Source organism: Capricornis sumatraensis, chromosome 16 (assembly GCF_032405125.1).
Source record: "Capricornis sumatraensis isolate serow.1 chromosome 16, serow.2, whole genome shotgun sequence".
Taxonomy (NCBI): Eukaryota; Metazoa; Chordata; class Mammalia; order Artiodactyla; family Bovidae; genus Capricornis; species Capricornis sumatraensis.
Genome location: NC_091084.1, coordinates 34,020,675 through 34,047,026, shown reverse-complemented (window position 1 = coordinate 34,047,026; position 26,352 = coordinate 34,020,675). Strand labels below are relative to the sequence as shown.

Here is a 26,352-nt window from a genome sequence, read left to right as displayed (position 1 = left end):
TGAGATCTACATTCTATCAACACTAAAGGCTTGCACCTTCCACTGATTCACATTGGTCTCCTCTCCCCTAAAGCTCTTTCTGACCCTGGGACAGTACCCCAGCAATGTTATTTGCCCTTGAAGTCTCAGCCCAAGGCTCCTCTCCTCCCAGAAGCCTGCCTGGCCCTCCTTCTGTGGTTTCCCCTAGGACCCCGTGCTCCCCTCTGCTTTATACCTGTAACCCAGCAAGACCCCATGATGCCTCTCTCAGGCAAACCCCTCCCCAGGTTCTCTGCTGCAGCTCCTTTCTGAAATACCTAGATAAGAGTATCTGATGCACATTTCTTGAGCTGTTTTACAGATGCTAAAACTACCACCAAATGGAAGATGTTAATGACTTGATAACAATGAGCGTAGCTACTGGAGCCTAAGGATGGATAATGCGAAAACCCTGTGACACCACACTGTTACCTTAATATCAAGCAGAGAACTTTGCAGGGCTGGTGTGTGTGTGTGTGTGTCTGTGTGTGTGTGTGTGTTCTCAGTTATGTCTGACTCTTTCAACCCTACAGACTATAGCCCAGCAAGCTCCTCTGTCCATGCAGTTCTCCAGGCAAGAATCCTGGAGTGGGCTGCCATTTCCTGATCCAGGGATCAAACCTGCATCTCTTCTCCCCTGCACTGGCAGGCAGATTCTTAACCACTAATGCCACCCGGAAAGCCTCATCTGGTCTTTACGCACTGCTACTTGGATAACCAACAAGGACCTACTGTATAGCACAGGGAACTCTTCTCAATGTTATGTGGCAGCCTGGATGGGAAAAGACTTTGGGGGAGAAAGGAATATATATGGCTAAGTCCCTTCATTGTCCACCTGAAACTATCACAAAATTGTTAGTCAGCTATACTCCTGTACAAAATAAAAAATTTTAAAAAAAAATGCTCTCCTGAAACCCATCAGGGAGCTCAAGCTTTTTGAGCACTAGTTGTCCTGGACTCCTTGTCTGAGGCCTTACGATAAATGCTGCTCTTTTCTTCACCACAACCCAACGTCAGTAGATGGGTGAGCAGACCCAAGTTTGGTGCAGTAACATACCTACTTATTTAATGACCTGATTTTTCAGTATCTTCTATGACAGCTACCATTTATCAGGAATAAGACTTCTTACTCACTTTTCTGCCCCTGGGACACAGAAGGGCATTAATTAATACTTTATGTTAAAGGAAATTAAATGAACAGCATTGTATATAAATATATATTTTTTAACCCCATTTGTCAGTTTCTCAATAGTTAAAGACTGATAAGAACACCTCCTCCTTTATAACTCAAGGGCTGAAGAAATCACATGGGGGTGAAAATGAAGTGGGGGTGACTCTCAACCATCAACGTTACTATGAGATCAGGTTCTACAACCAAACAAACCGGTTACCTGCCACCTCCCACATTCTGGAACTGTGAGGCTGCTTCCAGAACTCAGGTCTAGAAAAGACAGCTGCTCTGCTGGGCGGAGTCTTTGCAGTGGCTTTTCAGGACTCACAGAGGGAAACCCTACGAAATCTGAAATCTCCTATGAGGAAAGAGGCTTTGGGGAACATCCAAGGTATTATTAGTAACTATTAATAATATCCTTATGCTGATAGGCAAAGCACCAGGAAGAAACAAAACTGATTGTGTCACTCTAGATCAGACTGTCAAGCTAGGGTTTGGGTTTGGTTTTGGTCAGAGTGTAAAAACACAACATCCCCCTTCTCTGAAGAACACTGATTCTACACAAGAAGACCTGCAAACCCCTGAGCAGGTTCACGATGACAGCATGCTGAATGAAGGGTTAAGTGACTCCCAGAAGAAGTTCTTATTTACTCATTTCAGACATGCAGGAGCAAAAACAAACTGTTCTCTTCTTACTCTCAATTTCAATTAACAACAACAAAGAAAACAGCCTCAGTGGAGAATCTCAGCAGAAGCTGAAACAAGTAACTATAAACTCTTAGTTAGCTGTGCTAATTAGGCAGAGAAAGACATGAATAATTTAAAAAAAAAAAAAAAAAACCTAAACTTAATTCTTACATTAAGCAAGGTTCCAACTTCTGTTCCACTAAACCTCTTACTAGAATTAGATGTTACTCCTTACTCCCTAAGGTTGGGTAAGCTTTGCGTCAGAAAGCTTGTCCCCCAGTCTCTCCCTCCAGCTGGTTCAGAAATATCTCGAAGCCACAGTGGGGCTGGCCGGTTCCCAAAGGATGTCTCGCTAACCTCTGTATCCTCTCTTCCTAGAACAATAACTGGCTTCTCATGGATATTCAACAAATGTTTGTGCAATTGACCTAAAATGATGCCTAACAGAAACATGTTCAATTTCTGTCCAGCGTGAATCTGAACTCCTGACAGTCACATTCTCACCAGGTTGCACACATCTGGGGGGCCCTACCATGCACATTTGCGTTCCAGGGATTGCCATTAGCCACAGAACACCAGAGAACTGCCCCCGACCCCCAGGGCTTTGTAAGACTGTTATGCTACCCCACCCCTTCCAGTTTTATTAACCAGGAAAAAAATTAAGCAGCGCTGGAACACTAAGTGTGCATGACCTATTTATCAAACAATCAAACATTTACTAAGTGCCTGCTAGCCTGCGTAGAATAGAAATCCTTGTCTACAAAGACCGTGTTAATGAGTTGAGGAATTCAGGCATATGATGAAAAGGTAACTAACAAATGGAGGCAGTATGTGCTGAATGCCCAATCAACGAGACAGCTGCCGATAAACGGCACGAGACGTGAAGGAGGGAGCCCAGGCCTCGGCTGGGGACACCAGCCTTAGAAGGGTCTGAAGCCCTAGACCAGCAACACAAGTCCAGTTGAGTCAGAAGGAGCCTCCACTCACGTGGTTTAAAGATCTGAACTAATTACAATAGGATTTTCTGCTTCTCTTCTGATGAGGCTGATAGCACACAGGTCAAAAGCAGAGCAGCAGGAGAAGCAAGGGGAAAAAAAAAACTCTGTGAGCAAAATACAAATGCCAGGTGGCTGCACTACACAGGTTTTGGCCCAGCTCAGACTGATATTTGGGACACGCGCACCTGTCAATAGGAGGCCTGAACATATTTTCAATTTGCAAACGCATTATTTGAATCACACCTACAGACACCTCCAAATGAGCTGAGCAAATAAAGGAACACTAGAGAGCCCATCTCCCACGTGTCTATGACCCCAGAGTCATTGTTCAACGTCGGCGGAGGGCCCTGTGACCTTCTGGCAGCAGGTCTCATTTCCTGATCGTGTTTTGCTGCAGCTCACTAGCAATGACTCTGCGTTCCCTGAGCACATATGCACCGACAGATGGTGTAAGAGGATCAGAATCACGTTAACTGCTTCAGAAAAGCTAGTTTGGAATGCAAATATAGTCTGGAGGGGAGTTAAACAAGGGAAAATCAGGAAATGTGTCTCTGCAGTCTGACTGCCACACACAGAATGAAATGTATTCCCAGGCAGTCAAACTACCACGGAAGTCCCCTACCATACTCCTCCCAGAGTGTCCTGGATGTCACATTGTGTATTTAAGTATCTTAGCACTAGAGGATGGACTCCCTGAGAGTGGAGGAAAACATCCTATTTCTCTTTAGACACACGTCACCCATCACCATAAGTGCTTGAGAAATGTGTGAGATGGGAATTAATAAATTAATGGATAAACAGAGACTTCCCTGGCGGTCCAGTGATTAAGACTCCATGCTCCCAATGCAGGAGGCATGGGTTTGATCCCTGGTCAGGAAACTCAGATCTTGCATGCCACATGGCATGGCCAAAAGGAAAAAAAAAAATACAAGTTACAGAAAAATTAATGGATAAATACATGATGACATGAATGTGGGAAGCAGGTGCCCTCTGACTGTCCTCCTCTTTACAAACATCAACCTGAACGTGGACACAGCATGCTGCATACAAAGAGGGCTTCTTCTGGCTCCTGGCTCTAAGGCAGCCTCTGACCAGCACTGCACGGACCAGAGAGCAGCCGGGTGAACAGCAGAATGCCAGGACTTTGTTTCTCACTGTTTCTTGGAGGCCAGTCTGCTCAGCACAAGTCCCACTACCCACAAGGGAAAGAAACCAGCTGTTAAAGATCTCTTTTTTCAAACCACCCAAGTCTTGCTGCTGATCCTGTTTCTAAAAGGAGTAAAGAAAAAGAAGGCTTTCTTCCTTGCATTAAATGAGATGATTATAGAAGCCCTCTCCTCCTCCTCTAGCAACCTGTCTCATGAATTCAGCCCCATAACAAGAAGAAGTGAGAGCTAGTCTGCCCCCAGCCTAATGTTGACAAAATTAACCTTTGTCACAACTCGGACAAAAGTAATGAAAGAACTGGTTCTGATAATATCAGATTCAAGAAGGCAGAAGTTACTAACTCTTGACATTTTTGCTTTTCAGAGGAATGTACTGCAAAGAATACATAATGTAATTTAAAGACGTGAATGCTAGTCTTGCCTGTTATGAACAAAGTGGTACTTTGAGCAAGGTACTTTACTTTCTGAGCCTCTGTTTTCTCATCTATAAAATGAAGCCACTAACCCCAAATGTCCTTTCCAGTCTAGCTGTAAAAACCCCAGAACCAAAGGTTATCATAGTAAAAGTCACCTGGTTATCAAATAACACGCATTCCTGAAATTATTACTCAAGTACTATTATTATTATTACTCATTCTATGAACAACTGTGTCACACACAAAGCTAAGAAAGACAAATTGAAGAGCCTCCAGGTAATTTTTTAGTCATTATTAATTTATATTTTATAATATAGAGTTGTACTTTTTCAAATCAATAAAATTATTTCTTTTGTTCCTCTCTGAGAGAGGAAAGGCAGATTTTCAGTCCGATTTTATAAACAAGAAAAGTTTAAATAATTTCCTTAGTCGCAAATTTTGTGCTCAATAACCTAGTGAAACAAATAATCCACATATAATCACAGAGTTAAATTTCTGCAAGAACAGTATGATGTTAAAAAGCTTCATCAAAAAATACAGAAATTAATCATACTAAGGGAAGAAATTGACTATGCCAAAGCCTTTGACTTATTGTTTATTATTGTTTATTGTGTGGATCACAATAAACTGTGGAAAATTCTGAAAGAGATGGGAATACCAGACTACCTGACTTTGCCTCTTGAGAAACCTATATGCAGGTCAGGAAGCAACAGTTAGAACTGGACATGGAACAACAGACTGGGTCCAAATAGGAAAAGGAGTACGTCAAGGCTGTATATTGTCACCCTGCTTATTTAACTTCTATGCAGAGTGCATCATGAAAAACGCTGGGCTGGAAGAAGCACAAGCTGGAGTCAAGATTGACAGGAGAAGTATTAATAACCTCAGATATGCAGATGACATCACCCTTATGGCAGAAAGTGAAGAGGAACTAAAAAGCCTCTTGATGAAAGTGAAAGAGGAGAGTGAAAAAGTTGGCCTAAAGCTCAACATTCAGAAAACGAAGATCATGGCATCTGATCCCATCACTTCATGGGAAATAGATGGGGAAACAGTGGAACAGTGTCAGACTTTATTTTTGGGGGCTCCAAAATCACTGCAGATGGTGATTGCAGCCATGGAATTAAAAGACACTTACTCCTTGGAAGGAAAGTTATGACCAACCTAGATAGCATATTCAAAAGCAGAGACATTACTTTGCCTACAAAGGTCCATCTAGTCAAGGCTATGGTTTTTCCAGTGGTCATGTATGGATGTGAGAGTTGGACTGTGAAGAAAGCTGAGTGCCGAAGAATTGATGCTTTTGAACTGTGGTGTTGGAGAAGACTCTTGAGAGTCCTTTGGATTGCATGGAGATCCAACCAGTCCATTCTAAAGGAGATCAGTTCTGGGTGTTCATTGGAGGGACTGATGCGAAAGCGGAAACTCCAGTACTTTGGCCACTTCATGCAAAGAGTGACTCATTGGAAAAGACCCTGACGCTGGGAGGGATTGGGGGCAGGAGGAGAAGGGGATGACAGAGGATGAGAGGGCTGGATGGCATCACCGACTCGATGAACATGAGTTTAAGTGAACTCTGGGAGTTGGTGATGGAGAGGCAGGCCTGGCGTGCTGTGATTCATGGGGTCACAAAGAGTCAGACACGACTGAGCAACTGAACTGAAATAAGCCAAGAGAGAAAGATAAATATTGTATGATATCACTTATACCTAGAATCTAAAAATGATACCAATGAACTTATTTGCAAGACAGAAACTGACTCACAGACACAGAAAACAAATTTATGGTTCCCAAAGCAGAAGCAGGGGAAAATTAGGACTTTGGGATTAAAATACACACACTACTTTGCATAAAATAAGCAAGGACCTATGGCATAGCACAGGCAACTATATAGTAAGTCCTCTACATACAAACCTTCAAGTTGTGAACTTCCAAAGATGTGAAAATGCATGTGGTTCCAGCAAGGAACCAGAACCTGAGCCATCAACGTCAGGCATGAAAGAAATTGCAGCTTGCCTTCCGTCTCCTATTGCTGATGATCTTTCAGCTCCACCACCTCCCACCTCCTCTCCCTCCTCCAGTTGGTAACTCCTCTTGCCTGTTCACTCGATGCCAGCCCCTGTATGCCAGCTGTTGCGCTGTACTACTGTACTTTTCAAAATACTAAACTGTAAGACTTAAAATGTTTTCTTCATTTTTGTGTTTGCTTTTTATGCATTACTTTTAGGAAAAGTGTTATAGACCTATTATAATACAGTGCTATACAGACGATTGTGTTAGTTGGGTATACCGAGGCTAACTTTGCTGGACTTAGGAACAAACTGCTCTCAGAACGTGCAACTTGTTCGTATCTAGGGGCCTTACTGTACTCACTATTTTATAATAACCTATAATGGAAAAGAATATAAAAAAGAATATATAGAGATTTATGTATCTCTATATATGTATAGTGACCACTCTGCTATACACCTGAAACTAACACAACATTGTAAATCAATCAACTGTATTTCAATAACTTTTTTTTAAGGCTCCATGGAGACACTTACTTCAGCTCGTTGGTTTCCATGCCCTGGGCAATGGCCATGATGATGCCACCATGGTCCCCCCATGTGTAGTAGTGAGGTCCGGGCAGAGCCTGGAGGGAGAGAGAGACAGTCAGTGCTCATGCCACTGCCAGGGAGGTGGCCAGGAAGGAACAGTGCACACCTCACACACATTCACAGGCACAGGCACACACAAGGCAGGGATGCCACCACCTGAATACAAATTTGCATTCCCAGAGCATTTCACATCCATTATCTCACCTGCTGCACACAGCCCCAGGCAGGAACAGAGCAAGTACTCACATCCCGATTTTTAAATTTCATTTATATATACCCAGCTGCACTGCATCTCCGTTGTTGCACATGGGCTTTCTCTAGCTGCGGTGAGCGGCAGGGTCAACTCTCTAGTTGTGGTGGGTGGGCTTCTCATTGGGGTGGCTTGTGGACTCAACAGTTGTGGTGGACAGGTTTAAGCTACCCCAAGGCATATGGAATCTTCCCGGACCAGGGATTGAACCTGGGTCCCCTGCATTGGATGGTGGATTCTTAACCAGTAGACCATCAGAGAAGTCCCCAATTTTTTTTTTTTTTTTTTTTTTGCCAAATGAAAAAAACTAGAGTTTCTATTAAAAGTGGCAGACTATAAACAGCAAAGGTAGGAATCAAACTCAAATCTCTGAGCTTCACCAGCTGTGATTAAAAGGTAACCAACCAGGGACTTCTCTGGTAGTCCAGTGGTTACGGATCTGCCTTCCAGCACAGAGGACACAGGTTTGATCCCTGATCAGGGAGCTAAGATCCTACATGCTGAGGGGCAACTAAGCCCATGTGCCCTAACTACTGAGCCTGCACACTCTAGAGCCTGTGCACCTCAATGAGACCCAGCACAGGCCCCCAAAAAACAAACAAGTAACCAACTGGAATTCTGGGTTCTACTGTGACAGAATAAGCCCACTACAGCCCACCTTTCCTACTAATTACAAATAGAAACTTTTGGACGAAACACACACAGCTACCTAAGGATGCTGTCAAGTAAACAGAATCAGGCAGCTTGTGAACGGGCCTAAAAAACCTGGAGAAGCTACCCAAACGACTGAGGCTTCCTGGTACACCTTTACCCTGAGGGAATGCCCCAGCCTCGGATACCGCAATCCCAGGCAGGTGGCTAAAGTTTTATAGAAATTTTCTGCTTAAGGAGACAGGAAAATAAGCTCCTGCAATTTTCCTACAGAAAAATGTAGATGGAATCCCAGAAAGGGGATTTTGAGGAAGTAAACACTCTAATTCTGTGTATAGACTCAGACAGATTTCAGCTTGACCCCTAAGCTGTATGTGTGTGGAACAGACCCAAACCAGCACAGAAAAGACTCAGCAACCTGAACCGAGGTTTCCACAGAACGCAAGATGGAACGTACAGTCCGCATCTGAACAGATTCATTACGTGCTAAAACAGAAATTGCCACATCCTCCAGAAGATTTCATTTCATGTCCTGGATACTATCCAAAAATCACTCAACATACATACAGATCAGGAAAATGTCTCCAATCCTCCAGGGAAAAGACAATCAATGGGTGCCAAGCTCAAGACAATCCAAAGGTTGGAATTGCCAAATGCTATAAAAACAGTCATAACTGTGTTTCACAATGTAAAGGAAAACACACCTGAAATGAGCAAAAGACAAGAATTCTTCCCAGAGAAGTGAAAACTACTTTAAAAAAAAAAAAAAAAAGGAAAGAATTCTAGAACAGGAAAATGAAATGTTTGAAATAGGAAAGTCACTGACGGGCTCAATGACAGAACAGAAATGACAAAGGAATCAGTGAATTTAAACGTGAATATACAGGATTAAAAATGATCTATTCTAAAGAATGTACAGAATAAAAGACTTAAAAGAGAAAAGCCCCAAAGACTCATGGGACAAAGGGCCTAATAATTGGAGGCCATGATGAACAGGAGAAAGGAACTGAAGCAGAAAAAATATTTGAAAAAAATAATGGCTGAAAATTTCCCAAATTTGATGAAAGAGATAAATTTGTATATTCAAGATAAGTGTCCCCCAAAACACTAAGCACAAAGAAAATTATACCTAGAAACATCATAATAAAACTGTCGAAAACCAAAGATAAAACAATATCAAAGTGTCTTAAGAAAAATGACATGATACATACATGAAAATGATAACCAATGAGTATAGATTTCGCATCAGAAGACAGTACATCTTCAAAGCACAGACGCACCTCGGAGATACTATAGGTTCAGTTCCAGACCACCACAAAGACACAAACCACCATGAAGCAAATCACATAGTTTTCTGGTTTCTCAGTGCTTATTAAAGTTATGTTTGCAATAACCTACACTCTAGTAAGTGTACAATAGCATTATGTATAAATAATACTTTAATTTTAAAATGTTTTATTGCTCAATGGAGTAGAACAGAAAGCCTTAAAATAGACTCACACATATATGGCCAATTGATTTTCAAACAAGCACCAAGGCAATTAAGTGGAAGAAAGAGAAGTATTTCCAACAGGGGATACTGGACCAACTGAATGTCTATAAGGATAAAGGAGTATCAACCCTTCTCTCATACCAGATACACAAATTAACTCAAAATAGATCATAAACCTAAACCCTAAAACTATAAAACCTGCAAAAGAATAAATAAGGGACAATCTCTGCAACCGTGGAAAGGACAAACATCTCTCAGAACAACAAAGAGCATAAAACACTGAAGAAAAGAGCTGATAAATTAGACTTCATCAAAAGTAAAAACATCTACTCTTCAAAAGACACCATGAAGAGAATTTTAAAAAAACAAGCCACAGGCTGAGAAAATATTTATAACACACAGAAAAAGACTTAAATCCAGAATATATTTTTTTTTCCAGAAAAACCTCTTACAGCTCAATAAGACAACCTAATTTTTTAAAACAGGTAAAATATCTGAACAGACACTTCAAAAAAGAAAATTTTTAAATGGCCAATGAGCACATGAAGTTCAACATCATTAGTCAAAGAAATGCCAATTAAAACTACAATGAGATATCAGATGCACTTATTAAAATGTGTAAAATTTTAAATGCCTTATCAAGTGTTGGCAAGCATCTGAAGCAATCAGAGCTCACACACTGCTGGTGGAAATGTGAAATGGTACATCCACTTTGGAATACAATTTGATAATTCCTTTAAAAGTTAGACATATACCAATTAGGTTGCCCACTCTTTCCTTCCTGCAGTATCTACCCAAGAGAAATTAAATATATATGTCCACCTAAAAAACATGTAATTAAATGCTTGTAACAACTACACTGTCATCAGTAGAAACGAGAACGTTCATCAACTGACCAATGGATAAAGAAATTGTGGAATATCCCCACAATGGGATACTAACCAACAATAAAAAAGGAAAGAACTGCTGATAAGTGAAACAACATAAAAGAACCTCAAAATCCTCACAATGAGAGCTAGCAGCCAGGCCAAAAGACTGCACAGTGTATGAGTCCATTTACACAGAATTCTAGAAAATGTTAATAATCTGGAAGGATGAGGGTAGAGAGAGGGATGAATCGCAAAGGAGACAAAAAGATACTTGGGTGGGGCGATGAGGCGGTCTTAATGGTGGTGTGCTGGTGAAGAGGTAGCGAGGGTGATCAATTCTGATCAAACTGTATACTTCAAATACGTGCAGTTTACTGTACCTCTATATACCTCAATAAAGTTGTTGTTGTTGTTGTTGAAGGACCTCTATGAATCTGAGGATTTGCCCACCTAATTCGTAGTATGAATAGAAGGGGAACAAGAATTCTAGTCATCAGTTTTCTAGGCAGCATCTGTCAACTGCATCCCATTTCTTCATCGCGGGCCACCATCGATCCCCTTCACACAGTCGAGACTGCCCTCTTAAGAGAAGGCTGCCCATGGGGACTCAGATTCCCCCTCACACAGACACTCTCAATCTTCTCATCCCCTCGTTAGTTCTCTGCTAGTTCCAAAACTGTGGTCCCTGTGGGATGGCCACCTCTTGGCTGACGGGGAGCGTGCCCAGCGGAAGGCACTGACAGCTGCCCCCACGTCAGCCGGACAACCCCACTTCCCTGCAGGAGCAGCGAGACACCACTTTCTCCGCAGAAGGAAATCACTTGCAGATGTTCAAATTCCAAATTACACCAACATCAGAAGGTACAAACCAACCACAAGCCTATTCCCAGAGGAAAGAACACCCAATTTCAAAAGGAATGTCCGGCTCCAGGGAAGAGGAAAACCACTGCTTAATCGTTCCCATGGGGGCGGGACGAGGATGCCCCCAAAATTCCAAACTGTTCACACATTTTTGACTACTCTGGACTTAACAGTCTCCTTCATCCAAATACAGAATTATGTTCTCTACCATGCTGTAGACCTGAATCTCTGTCTCTCTTTCTCCCTCTCTCTTTCTCTCACACACACACACATATGATGTCTGGGTCCTACATGTCTCAGCTGGAGGAATGGTGAACCCTACCCCAAATGAGATAAGGTACATGACGGGCCTCTGTAGACTGCAAAGACCCAGATAAATGTTGGGCATGACTACTGCTTCACGTACAGAGTATTTCTCTATGAAAGTGCACAAGTCGCATTCCCAGGAAGGGCACCATGAGGATGGGAGCTGCCTGCTGGCTCTGCTGACAACCCCTCAGCCCTCCTGAGGTCACGCCCGGCTGGCAGGGGATCTGGGGGGTTCTACCCCAGCAGCTCCCCACAGGCACAGCAGAGCGTCGCTGACAGCAGCACCTACAGAACGAGACCAGATGCCTGTCTCCCTGGTGAGGGGAAAAAACACTTCTTTGTTTTACAAGTTGGGAAATTCTCTAATGTCCAAGGCTGAGTTAGCATTTTGGGACTAGAGTACTAGCCCTTCAGAACTGGGATAATTGATTCCTGAGGACCCAAATTTAGTCACACGAACTTAAGGCAGACACAGCTTCCCTCCACAGCACAGAATGTGCCATAGCACAGAATGAGATGAAGGACCCAGTGATGGGGGGACGGGCTTGACTTAAACCTTCAATAGCACGCAAAGAAAAGTAAGTGACTAGTTCAGACATGATACCACTACATTACAATTTGCTGATGGATTCAGCAAACCCTTACTGAGCACCCAGTGTCCATACTAGACACTGTTAGTCCCAGAGGTAAAGAAGTGACAAAACAGACACCACTTTATCCTCGTGGAACTTGTCATTTTGGAATGTTTACACAAATTCACAGTTGTTGTTTTATTAAGTCTGTTTTTGATTCAAAGTAACATTTTTAGCAAAATCACAAGCCCACATTATGGAGTGTGATAACAAATCAGTGCAGCTGACCCTGTGTGTGGCTCCTGGTATCTCTCTGAATTTCATAACCACACTTGGCTCTGTGGGCTCCCCCCCACAGGCCATGTGTGTCCCTGACACATTAAGACAAGAACAGGGGTGTGGGATGAGGGAGCTGACCTCTCGCCACCGGGCTCCAGCACTGCTGGAGATATATACGTTGGTCTTGCTCGCCAGGTTCTTTCCCACCGAACCTAAAATGCAAGAAGAGCAATTATTCCTAAGGTCAAGAATACGTCAGTTTATCACCTGGCGCAACCAGAACTGCTGAGTCCTCTAACAACAAGGACCTCTCGGGACCACGAACAGCTAGGGCTGCCCTAGGTGGCCGGGGTCCTTGTGTATGCGGCTGCACATAAGCCAGCAGCTAAACCCATCAGTGACGACAGGCAAAGTCAACTCACCGGTGGCGATGATGAGCCCGGGCGCCGACTCCTTGGACAGGATGGGCATCCTCCGAAGCTGGAGGCTCAGCAGCTGGCTGAGCCGCTGGGCCAGGTGCAGGGAGCAGCCCTGGGAGAGCTGCAACACAAGTTCAGCTGCTGTCATCGCGTGACATGCCCCCCAGTCTCCCTCTAAAGGCCGAGGCTTCCTGTGCCCACACTGCAGCTGGCACAAAGCAAGGAGACTTGGCCCCAAGGAGACCAGAGCCACAGCAAGGCTGTCCCCACCCTCGCCCCAGATGGACATGAGCATCTGAACCATGTAAACACCACTCGTGGGAGAAAAGAGAAAGACACTAAGGAAAAAAAATTCCTTCTGAGACTCTAAGAGAAGACCAGTTAGAAATCAGAGCTATATATAAACAGGTAATCTCAGTTCAGTTCAGTCGCTCAGTCGTGTCTGACTCTTTGAGACCCCATGGACTGCAGCATGCCAGGCCTCCCTGTCCATCATCAACCCACAAGGAACTATTGTATGGCACGGAGAACTATAGTCAGTGCCAAAAAGGGAAAAGAATCTGAAAGAGTATATGCAGGTATATATCTACGTATGTATGTATGACTGAATCACTTTGCTGCACGCCCGAAACTAACACAACATTGTAAATCAACTATAATTCAATGAAAATTTTGAAAGAAAGAAGTCAATGCCAACTTAAGTAGTGTGAAAGCTGTCCCTCTCTCAGTGTTACCCAGCATTTCCCTCACGTCACTCAGAGAAATGAAATGATTTCATGGTACTTATTTTCTAAGTCACTGGAGATGCATTTCAAATATGATTTAAGCAACTTAGTCAGAAGGAAAACCAACACTCAGAAGTCAGAAAGTCTTACTGATACACTTCCAGATGTACAACATCTGAGATATAAACACCAAAAGATCCACATGGCATTTTTTTAAGTAGTCTGTATTTGTACAGAAAGTCTTCAGGTGTCCTCTGCAAGACTTGGAAGTTATTCCGACTGGCCTCCAGTACTTAGGTTCAAATTTCAATAGTTCTGCAAACAAGGTCTTTTGCTATAGGATCAGGTCATGCCCAATTCTCCAGCCAGAAACTGACTGTCAAATGTTACTTAGCCTCGTCTAGTATTCTAGATAGGGTATCTCTATTTGTGCTTATTTTACAGGGCAAAACTGATATGATTTGCTAGATATACTTACTTTTATAACAAAAGGATTTCTCTAACGAATATCTGTCTTAAAATAAGGATGGGGGACCTTTCCCGGTGGTCCGGTGTTTAACATCTGCACTTCCAATGCAGGGGGCAGGCGTTTGATTCCTGGTCAGGGAACTACATCCCACATGTCACAACTGAGACTTAGCATAGACAAAAAAATAAATTTTTCTAAAAGAAAAAGAAAATGGAAGTGTAGGGCATCATATAAAGCCAGGGGTCACGGTCAATGACTTCTTTCCAGGAAAAAGGAAGCGGCTGCTTGAGTGAATGGGAACCCTGAATGAGGCCAAATTACACATTTGAGGATCATGAGCTTTTTAGATGAAGCCACAGGTAAGGAAAATGGTAGAATCCTAAATTATATTCAGCAAAGAATTTTATAAGACATTCCTCAGAAATAATAACGTATGGCAAGGGTTCCCAAACTTTCTAGGTTCCCAACACAATCAGTGTCTCAGTAAATTATTTTTATAATTGCCTTCGATCAGAAGAAATACTAATATTTTTTACCACAGTTAAGTCCAAACAACCTAATAAGTGCATGTCCTAATAATGTAGCAGCAACAGTCTGAAATAATACTGCATGTGTTTATAGTTAAGCTGAAAACACCATAAAACTTTTATTTCATCCTTACATAACCACAATTACTTAATAATAGGATGTAAACACCTGTTAGGCACTGCACAGCTTCTCAAACTTCAGAATCTAAGCAGATAACACTACTACCATTTCCTAAACCAGACCGATTTTCGTACTTGCTTTTCACCATGTAAACTGCCAAGCAAGAGTCCAGCTTCACAAAGATATGTCATCCAAAGACATACAGCATGAGCTAATGTTGAAGCTATGAACTAACCCAAGAGAGTAAATTCAGATGGTGACCAACAGACGTCAAGCACCCTTCAAAAATTTAAAATACCCCATGGTGCCTCTGCAAGCCCATTACAGCACCCCAAGATAACTCGGTGCAGAGTTTCAGAACAGTGAGAGCAGAACTACAGTTACAAGTGTTTTTAAAACAATCCAAACAAGAGCGTAGCATCTATACCTCACAATTGATTTTCTCTCCGTATTCGGTGAAGGCTGGGGCCTGAAGGAACTCCCAGGTCCCGCCTTTGTCGAAGGTGATGACGGATCTCATGTTTTCCTCATTCATGGAGCCACTGATGAGAGTAGCAATGTAGACCCCCTGTAACCCCTCCACTCGGTGGAAGTCAGCAAATGGTTCATTGGCAAAATACCTACAGTAAGAGAAAATAAGCGGTGTTATCTGCTAGGGATATTTTTATTTTAAATAACAGAAGTTAACCATTTTCTTAGGTTTTTTTTTTTATGTGGACAATTTTTAAAGTCTTGATTGACTCTGTTACAACATTACTTCTGTTTTTTGTTTTGGCTTTTTGGTTGCAAGCCATGTGGGATCTCAGCTCCCCAACCAGGGACTGAAACTGCACCTTCCCTGCACTAGAAGGTGAAGTCTCAACCCCTGGACCACCAAGGAAGTCCCCACAAAATTTAACCATGTTAAAGAAGATTCACTGGCATTAAGTATCTTCCTAATGTTATGCAACCTTCATCACTATGTAGTCCCAGAACATTTCTATCATCCCAAAGGGAAACCCTGCACCCTCTGGTAGCCACACCTCACTATTCCTTCCCACTCCAGATGCTGGCAACCACTGGTCAGTTTACTGTCTCTATTTGTCGCTGCTATTCAGTCGCTAAGTCGAGTGCAACTCTTTGTGACCCCGTGGACTGCAGCATGCCAGGCTTCCCTGTCCTTCACTGTCTCCAGAGTTTGCTCAGATTCATGTCCATTGAGTCAATGATGCCATCCAGCTGTCTCATCCTCTGTCGTCCCCTTCTCCTCCCACCTTCTATCTTTCCCAGCATCAGGGTCTTTTCCAATGAGTCAGCTCTTTGCATCAGGTGGCCAAAGCATTGGAACTTCAGCATCAGTCCTTCCAAAGAATATTCAGGACTGATTTCCTTTAAGATAGACTGGTTTGATCTCCCTGCAGTCCAAGGGACTCTCAAGAGTTTTCTCCAGTACCACAGCTCAAAAGCATCAATTCTTCACCACTCAGCCTTCTTTATGGTCCAACTCTCACATCCGTACACAGCTACTGGAAAAACCATAGCTTGGACTTGCCTATTCTGGATATTTCATATAAATGTAATTATATAATATATGACCTTTTGTATCTGGTTACTTTCCCTTACTATATTTTCAAGGTTCATCCATGTTGTATCGGTACTGTATTCCTTCCTTCCTGTGGCTGAATAAACTGCCTTTTTTTTTTTTAACTTTGAAGGCCAAGATGCTCATTTGATCAATTACTCCTCACATGGGGCTCAGAATGATAACTATAACACAGAAAAGTTGATGTGAGAGTTACACTTATTTCTCCACGAACGATACTGACCCCAAATCCTCCAGTGAGCCTGGATAAACAGGAAACAATAAACCAAACTTACCAGATACTAATTACAGTACTGGCTTGTTCACAATAGCCAAGACATGGAAGCAGCCTGAATGTCCATCCACAGATGAGGGGATAGAGAGGATATGGCATGTATACAATGGAATGCTACTCAGCCACAGAAAAGAATGAGATAATGCCATCTGCAGCAACAGGGGCAGACCCGGAGATGACCGTAAGCGAAGTAAGTCAGAAAGAGAATGACAAACACCACTTGCATGTGGAACCTAAAATACGACCCAAACAAACCTATCTAGGAAATAAAAGCAGACTCGCAGACATGGAGAACAGACCTGTGGCTGCTGACAGGGACGGGACAGGAAGGATGGAGAGTTCGGGCTTAGCAGATGCAAGCTATTTTATATATAGTCTGGATAAACAACAAAGCTCTAACTGTATAGCACAGGGGACTATATTCAATATACTGCGAGAAACTATAATGGAAAAGAATGTGTGTGTGTGTGTGTGTGTGTGTGTGTGCATGTGTGTGTATAAATGAATCACTCTGTCACACAGCAGAAATTAAGACAACACTGTAAATCAACTAGACTTCAGTTTAAAATAAAAATTATAGTGTAGTTCTGGGGCTTACAATTTAACCCAGTCTACAGAAATATAGCTAAGGGGTTACACTGTCCAGATACTTATAACTAATTAGCCAACACCCTGATCAGACAGAAGCCCATAGGATTTGTCAGGGAACAGAGCAGAAGCCTTCCCAAAGACACAGTACATCCAACAAAGATGGCTCTGGAAACCTTGAGGTTATGCTTATTAACAGGGAAACAGTGACAAAGACCTCCCTGGCCTTAACTGCTATGCCCAGATCCTGCAACTTCCCTGAGCAGTAGTTTTGCGCTAACATGGTACACGTTCTAAGGACAGATTCCCAAGAAAGGTAGCCACAGTTCACACGTGGCTTTTAAAACTGGAAGCATGTCCTTTGTTTGGAGAGTTCTGAGCCACCGGGCTTTATTAATTTAAAAAAATTAAAAAAACACACACACACACAGAACTACACGCTCCTGTCATCCGTCATATAAATCTGAAGCAGGAAGACTGTTTTGCCCGTTCAGACAGAGAGATGCACACAGAAGTGGCAGAGCCACTCTGCCTGAGAGACAGAGCAAGGTCCTCCAGAAAACACTGGCGCTGAGACCACATGTTCTGATACGTGGTTTCCTTAGTTCCGGTTTAGTTGGTTTTCAATTGCTTCCCTAGGAATCAGCCCAGGTCTGTTACCCACCTTGCCCTCTATTCACACGACTCTCTTGCTTGTGATTCTACTATTGTGAGGGTCACCACAGTCTTCTTCCAATTTATCTGGGAGGTCTGAGTTTCCCTCGTCTCGAGGAGCCTTGTTTCTTTCCGCAGTCTTTCTCCTGGCGTTTTATCTTTTCAATCCAAGCAGAAGCCTGTCCCCTGTACCTCCACTCTTCTCCGGGTCCCGCTCCATCCTGTCATCTCTCCTTCTAACACCTCACACTTTGCAACCACCTGACTCACCCAAGCACCTCTCCACAAGAGTCCGTATTCTTCCATTTTCTCTCACCGGCTCTCACCACTTGCTTTTCCCTCTCGCCAGACAGCTCACCAGGTCCCTCTCAGCCACTTTCAGCCCAGAACCCAGCAGTCCTCCTCAAAATGCCCCGCAGGCAAGCCACTTCTTCCGTCCACCCCACGTCTGTCCTGCCATCTTAGACAGTGCCTCCCCTCGGCACCTCTCACCAAGGTCAGGGCCATCCCTGGGAAGGATTCCTCCTCCAGGTCTCTAAGTAACGAGACCCAGGTCCTTGGCACCCACTTCCCCGCTAGGCGCAAATCATAGCTCATGTTGTTTGGTTTTCCTTTCTGAGTTAAGCCAGCCTGCCCACATAAACTGCTCACTCACACTTCTCCAGTGTGATCACACTGAGATGGAGATGCAGATGGCAAAGGTCACTTAAGTGAGCACATCTCCAGTCTCAAGATAAAAATCTGAAGAAAGGAATGAGAAAGTCAAAGAGGAAAGCAGTCTATGAATCTTGATATAAATCTATTTTCAGTTTCATAACTGGATGCTCAGGCGGGGCGGGGCGGGAAATGCCGTAACTTCATAAAGGGTCATTTGTGTGCTGGCATTACGGAGGTTCCCACCCCACAGAGAGCCACGCTCTGCAGCTCTGGGCTCCCCCTCCCATCTCCATCCTGAAGAGCTGACAGAGGCAGAAGCTGAGGGAACTTTGGCCGAGCTGTGACTTACTGGCCCCATGGCCAGAGTCTCTCAAAGGTGAGAGAGTCGGCAAGAGGCCAGAGAGAGTGGTTCATGATTTTAATTACAAGTCAGGTGACTATCCAGATGTTCAAGCTGGATTTAGACAAGGCAGAGGAACCAGAGATCAAATTGCCAACATGCGCTGGATCATCAAAAAAGCAAGAGAGTTCCAGAAAAACATCTATTTCTGCTTTATTGACTATGCCAAAGCCTTTGACTGTGTGGTTCACAATAAACTGTGGAAAGTTCTGAGAGACATGGGAATCCCAGACCACCTGACCTGCCTCCTGAGAAACCTATATGCAGGTCACGAAGCAACAGTTAGAACTGGACATGGAACAACAGACTGGTTCCAAACAGGAAAAGGAGTACGTCAAGGCTGTATATTGTCACCTTGCTTATTTAACTTATATGCAGAGTACATCATGAGAAATGTTGGACTGGAAGAAACACAAGCTGGAATCAAGATTGCCAGGAGAAATATCAATAACCTCAGATATGCAGATGACACCAACCTTATGGCAGAAAGTGAAGAGGAACTAAAAAGCCTCTTGATGAAAGTGAAAGAAGAGAGTGAAAAAGTTGGCTTAAAACTCAACATTCAGAAAACAAAGATCATGGCATCCGGTCCTGTCACTTCATAGCAAATTGATGGGGAAACAGTGGCTGACTTTATTTTGGGGGGCTCCAAAATCACTGTGGATGGTGATTGCAGTCATGAAATTAAAAGACACTTGCTCCTTGGAAGAAAAGTTATGACCAACCTAGACAGCATATTTAAAAGCAGAGACGTTACTTTGCCAACAAAGGTCTGTCTAGTCAAAGCTATGGGTTTTCCAGTGGTCATGTATGGATGTGAGAGTTGGACTATAAAGAAAGCTGAGTGCTGAAGAACTGATGCTTTTGAACTGTGACGTTGGAGAAGACTCTTGAGAGTCCCTTGGACTGCAAGGAGATCCAACCAGTCCATCCTAAAGGAGATCAGTCCTGCGTGTTCATTGGAAGGACTGATGCTGAAGCTGAAGCTCCAATACTTTGGCCACCTGATGTGGAGAACTGACTCATTGGAAAAGATCTCGATGCTGGGAAAGATTGAAGGCAGGAGAAGGGGACGACAGAGGGTGAGATGGTTAGATGGCATCACCGACTCAATGGACTTTAATTTGAGTAATTCCAGGAGTTAGTGATGGACAGGGAAGCCTGGCATGCTGCAGTCCACGGGGCTGCAAAGAGTCAGACACGACTGAGCGACTGAACTGAACTGAAGGCGACTATTGCTCACTGCTACAAAGGAATGACGTACGTTACACAGGGATAAAATCTGAAAACACTACCCAAAGCGAACTAGACACAAAGGTCAGGTGTTACCGTATGATTCTATTTATATGAAATAGCCAGAAAAGGCAAATTCATAGAGACAGAAAGCAGCCTGATGACTGCCAGGGGCTTAGGGGAGAGAAATTACTGAACAGTTAAGTGATTTTCTTTGGGAAAAATGTAAATGTTTGGGAATTCGGTAAGGCTGGTGGTTGCACAGCACTGTAAATGTGCTATGTTGCACTGAGTTGTTTACTTTAAAATGGATAAGTTTACGTTATGAGAGTTTCACTTCAATAAATCATTAAAAATAAAAGAAAGCCACTGGGAGCCAGCCTGAGGAGGCAGTGACTGACCAAACCAGAACAACCTGAGGATGAATCACAGAAGGGATGGTTTATAACACATTACAAGACACTGAATAATAAACAACCTCTGAGTCTACGCTGGGAAACAAAGTTAAGGAGTAAAAGATGACAGCACCTCCAAAGGAGAAGAAATAGGGTGTGGAAAAGTGTACCAGAGCACACAGAAAGTTCTCCACTTGGTATCTAATAGGCATCCTCAGATGGGAACTCACCCAGCCCTCCTGGACAGTCTGAAACCATCACTGTGCCGGTTGCTCCAGCCAAGCAGTGGTGGGTCCCTGACGTCCCCTCCTCCTCGCAAACCCCATGTCCCATCCATCAGTCAAACGCATCAGCAAATGGGTCAAAACGAAAGTGATAGTTGCTCCTATGCGACCCTATGGACGGTAGCCCTCCAGGCTCCTCTGCCCACGGAAATCTCCAGGCAAGAATTCTAGAGGGGGTAGCCATTCCCTCCTGCAGGGGAATCTTTCCAACCCAGGGATCAAATCCACAGCTTCTGCATTACAGGTGGGTCTTTTACTGTCTGAGCCATCAGGAAGCCTCTGACCATTTCCATCATCTCCACTGCTACCGCTCCAGGTCCCGCCAACCTCAACCTCCACTGGCCCGGATTTCAGCAGTGATCTCACAGCTGGATCTCCCAGTTTGCAAGTCTGCTGTCTAATTTCCACACAGCATGTAGCATGGCTTCTTTAAAAGATAAGTCACATGAGTATCCACTGAAAATAATCTATAATACTGCCCATTTATGTTTTATGCACTTTTCTTTACATAATGCAATTCACATTTTTTAAAGTGGTGTCCAAAAAATATAACAGGTTAAATCAAGTGATATCCAGCTTCTGGTCAAAACCCTCCATCATGCTTAAGAGGAAAAAAAAAAAAAAAGATCCTGCTATGCCCTTGAGGGCCCTGTACAATCTAAACCCTGCTTTCTTGGTTCCTGTGTCTTAGGGATGCTCTCTCCCGTCCATCAGCTGGTTGATCCACCCTGGCCTCCACACTGCTCTTAAACCACTCAAGTCCCACCCCAGAGCCCCTGTGCCCACTGTTCCTCCACCTGTAAGCCTCCTCCCCAGGTTATGTGCCCAGCTCCCTCTCCTGTGTAACTCAGGCACCTGCTCAAACATCATTCTCCTAGAACAGCTGTCCATGACCGGCTCATATAAAGCAATGCCCTTGTAACCCACTGTCCTCTTATCTCACTTTATTTTTCTTCTCCGCACTCAGCATTATCGGCAGAGCATGTATTTGTTTCTATTTTGTCTTCCCACAATTAGAACAAAAGCTCCATGGATCAGGGAGCTTGTTCCAAGTTTCCCTTGCTGGATACACAATACTGCATGGCTGTACATGCAAAGCCACCAGGCACTGAACAGCAGCATCCTTGCTGAATGACCCAGCAACTTGAAGAGGGACAGCGGGCAGCAAGGACATGCCCTCTGACCTGAGGTTCACGGCGATCGAGCCAGACCTCACTGCAGACCAGCCAGTTCTGCCAGCTGGCTCTTCCCAAGAGCAGAGAGCAGTTTTAATCACATTGAGATGCACACAAGAGTGGTCTGTCACAGACAAACGAGAGTAAATGACCTCGCGCCACTGATGGATCACAGTGCCACCCACATGGCATGGCATCCACCCCTTCCCAGTCCCAGACTCCTTCATGGCCCTGAGAACACTGTTACAGCAGGACCACTCCAGGCAGGTGACGTACTGATGAAGGACTTTCCCACAGATACCACAGAACAATACCTTGCAATTACCGGGGGGAGAATAATGATGTTAATTAACCAGAGTCACGTGGAGGAAGGGCCTTGTAGACACACATGCCAACTGGCCCACAGGTGGTGATGACGTTTTGCCAGTGCTCTTTCCCACTGGGTCTGAGATCACAAAACCAGGTAACTGAATGAAGGAACCCCAAAGGAGTGGCTGACACGGTGGCAGTGATCCTAAGAGTCACCCAGCACAGCAGTGCTCAGCCTCTGCACCACATAAACATGTGGGGACCTCCATGGTGGTCCAGTGGTTAAGAATCCTCCTGCCAATGCAGGAGACACAGGTTCGACCCCTGGTCTGGAACGATCCCACATGCCTCGGGGCAATTAAGCCCGTGCACCACAGCTACTGAGCGTGTGCTCTACAGCCCTCTAGCCGCAACTACTGAGCCCAGGCTCTAGAGCCGGTGCTCCGAAACAAGGGAAAGCCACTGCAGTGAGAAGTCCGGAGCCCCCGCCCTCCGCAACTGGAGAAAGCCCACCAGCAGCAACAGAGACCCAGTGCAGAGAAAACCGAACCAGTTAAAGTTGTTTTAAAAATTAAACAAGATCCTCAAGTGCCTGTCACACCTCAAACCGGATAAAAAAATTACTGTCTGGGAAGGTGAACCAGTAATCACTGGGGCTTCTGAAACCACCCCCAGGGGAGTCCAAATGTTCAGGGGATGTTGAAAACCACCCAACGAGAGGTCGTGCCGGGTAAGAAAGCAGGAAGTGGCCCTGCCTACTGGTCTCCTTACCTCACCAAGGTGTCACTGCCTGCCCCTGCTGGGCTGTAATAGAGCACGTTCTCCAAGGACAGTGAGAACTTCAGCCCGTCTGCCTCCGAGATATACAGGTTGGTGCGGTTGTTACTGTGACTGACACACACAAACACCTGGTCCTCAGAGGCGTCCGCGATGTAATATTCCTTTGGCATCAAAAAATGAAAAAGACACAAGTCAAAAAAAACCACATATGCCCTGTGGAAGGTCCCTTTGCATACGCAAGCAAGGGCTTCTCAGTGTCCCAGGGAGGAGGGCAGTCTTGGAGCCCACGAGAGCCTCCCAGTCTTGGGAAAGAAGCTTGGCTGACTCTCTTTAGAGACCCTGAGGCTGTCCTCTGGCTGGAGCAGACCCCTTATCAGCAGGTGGGGCACAAAATAAGAATGGGCCTTGAACTCCAAAAACGACCTAGAAATCACTTTTACGTAATGGTGTCTCCTTATCATTACTACAAAGCATAATGCAAATTAATGTGCATTTCCTTCCCTCTCATTTCCTCTAAGATGACTACAGGAAGGCAGAACCCAGAGAAAGCAAAGAATTAACAAACAAGTTCTTCATCACATACTCCTCTGAGCTACTAATCCTCCATCACACGAGGCCCTGGCATCAAGGCCTTCAAGTGCCACCTCCTCCCCACGGTCACTTTCACGATGACACAGCTCACACTGACCTTTCCTGTGGTTCTCTATGTCCTGACACACGCTGCACAGTCAGGCCTTTGACTGTACATGGTTTCTTCCTCTGCTCTGTTCTCGGACCCTCCAACCCATCTGTTTCTAAAAGGGTGAGACTCCAATCCTGTCCCCTTATGGAACCTCGCCATCTGTGACCAACACAGCAGGTACTTAATGAATAACTGCTGCTGTCCTTGCCTTCCCATTCCTTCAGCACGGGCACACAGAGCCCATTGACTCTGGCTCTAAACCTCTCTGCCAATCCTTCTCCACTTCAAGCAAATTAAGGCTCCCATTCAGCTCCACTTCAACAAGTGAGGAGGGAAAAAACAGACCAAGATGCCCAAAGCGACTAGTCTAGAAAGTGACTCCAGGGAGCTTCCATCAAATATCCTCCCCCATCACCCTCCCCCTGACCTCTGCCTGAGGACAGCAGCACTCCCCTCCACCACCGCGGACCCCACTCACATTAATAGGATGTCTTGTGACAAACTGGGCTGCTCGCATGGGCTTCCGGCCAAAGGAGACCCAGAGCTGGACAGAGGACGGTTGTGGACTGCCGAAGAGATGCTGCCAAGGAAGAGGAGGAGAAAAACACCAACTGTACCATATGATAATCATTCAGAACAAGTGTAAAAGGAAACAGGACAGTCAGATCCCTCTGATTCTACTAAAAACATGTGATCGCAAATGCACATTTTGCAATGTCTGCCGTCACTGGGAAGCCTGGGCTGTACCACTCTATCCTAGATACCTGGTCTGCAATAGATACAGACACTCCGGGCAGTACATGAAGAGAAAGGACAGAGTGTGAAGGGAGAACCTGAGCTTGGGGAGGGGGGTGGGGGCTGCCAAAGCTTAAGCAGAGAGCGAAAGGGAGAGGGGTGTGTGATGAGGCTGGAGAGACAAGCTGGGTGGAACATACAGCCCCCAAACCACCGGAGGGTGACGTCCGCCACACACCTGATACGCACACAAAACACACCCTCTTCCCCTTTCTACTATTTCTAGATCGCAAGGATCCCCGAGCCACAGGGCTTTAGCTTTTACCAGCAGTTGAAGGAATCGTCACCGATTCTATTTTTCAGTCTTTTCATCCTTCTCACTGATTAGGGTCTCTTGCTACAATATGTTTTCTTTGGGAGAGACAGGGTACTCCGTGGGATGTTGACCACGCACGCGACACTGGTCACACTGTGTTTCAGGGATACTAATCACAGCTGGGAGCGTGCTCACGTGTCTAAAAGTGCTAGATTCAGACTTAGCTCTCAATTTCTCTACGTTCCCATTTCTGTGTGTTTAGTCGCTCACTCGTGTCCGACTCTTTGAGACCCCATGTACTGCAGCCCGCCAGGCTCCGCTGTCCATGGGGATTCTCTAGGCAAGAAAATTGGAGTGGGTTGCCATTCCCTGCTCCAGGGGATCTTCCCAACCCAGGGATCGAACCCAGGTCTCCCACATTGCAGGTGGATTTTTTACCATCTGAGCCACCAGGGAAGCCTAGGTTCCAGTGTATCCCTCTATAAATTGAGAAGCTGATTTGAATGAGGACTTTGGGTATGGGCTTAAATGATCCAGGAACCCCATAAATATACATGCAAATTTTCCATCTGGATGCACTCACTCACTTTGCTGGGAGGATATATACATTTTAGAAGTTTCTCAAAAGGGCCACTGATCCAAAAAAGAATACAAAACACTGCAAAGGCTCTAAATGTCTCTTTCCAGTTCTACAAGTCTGTGACCGGAAACTGAAGGCCAATTATTGCACGCCTAGGAGAACAGACAGGGAGGCCCATCCTCGTGTGGACATCCTCATGGGTATGACTATCATCCGACCTGAATGCCGGGATCCTCAGCCAGAAACGGTGAGCTTGGCTTCACTTCCCCTCAACTATGTTGCTACTGTTTATTACAGATTTTTAATTCCTACAGAGTATAGAAGATTTCCAATTTTCCTTTCTTTTTTTTGATGTCACGTTTTCTTGACTGCAATATGACAACTGCTAAATACTCCATGCTCATGGATGTCTAACAAACTTTGTGAAGAGCAAGCTGATGAAGGTGAAGTTTTTTCCTATTCACCTGAGCAGCTGAATGTACACACACACACTCACATATTTTCCAAGCCACCACTGAACACTGGTTAAAAGTAGTTTGTTTTAAAGAAGCCAGGCAGAGAAGTACAGAAGACTGCCTTCCCAAAATGGCACCCTGAAAACTGCAAAATAGCCTGTCCTCAGTATGGGGTTATAGAAATGATGGATTGATTAAAACACAAAATGTATCACCCGAGTGAGAGAGGTCCCAAAATTGCTATGTATAAATTCCAAAAGCCCTCCTTAAGTCAATAAAGTTTTATAGCTATGTATCAAGGTCAGATGATTTAAGCCACCCTATATAAATCCTTATGATTATACATAAATACACAGAAGCAGAAGATATTAACAAGAGGTGGCAAGAATACACAGAAGAACTGTACAAAAAAACATCTTCACGACCCAGATAACCACAAAGACGTGATCATTCACACTCATCTACAGCCGGACATCCTGGAATGTGAAGTCACATGGGCCTTAGGAAGTAATACCACGAACAAAGCTAGAGGAAGTGACGGAATTCCAGTTGAGCTATTTCAAATCCTAAAAGATGATGCTGTGAAAGTGCTGCACTCAATATGTCAGCAAATTTGGAAAACTCAGCAGTGGCCACAGGACTGGAAAAGATCA

At 44.4% G+C, this 26,352-nt stretch overlaps 1 protein-coding gene across 1 annotated transcript in view; it reads right to left on the bottom strand.

Moving 5' to 3' along the window:
* Positions 1 to 26,352, bottom strand: part of SORL1 (sortilin related receptor 1) — a 164,547-nt gene that overhangs the window by 86,568 nt on the left and 51,627 nt on the right. Inside the window, exons 7-12 of the mRNA XM_068989373.1 lie at positions 24,092 to 24,193; positions 22,923 to 23,092; positions 15,028 to 15,220; positions 12,762 to 12,879; positions 12,478 to 12,551; positions 7,003 to 7,091 (exon numbers count right to left, since the gene is read on the bottom strand). Of these exons, the coding sequence (XP_068845474.1) occupies positions 7,003 to 7,091; positions 12,478 to 12,551; positions 12,762 to 12,879; positions 15,028 to 15,220; positions 22,923 to 23,092; positions 24,092 to 24,193 (746 nt within the window). The remainder of the gene's footprint in view (positions 1 to 7,002; positions 7,092 to 12,477; positions 12,552 to 12,761; positions 12,880 to 15,027; positions 15,221 to 22,922; positions 23,093 to 24,091; positions 24,194 to 26,352) is intronic.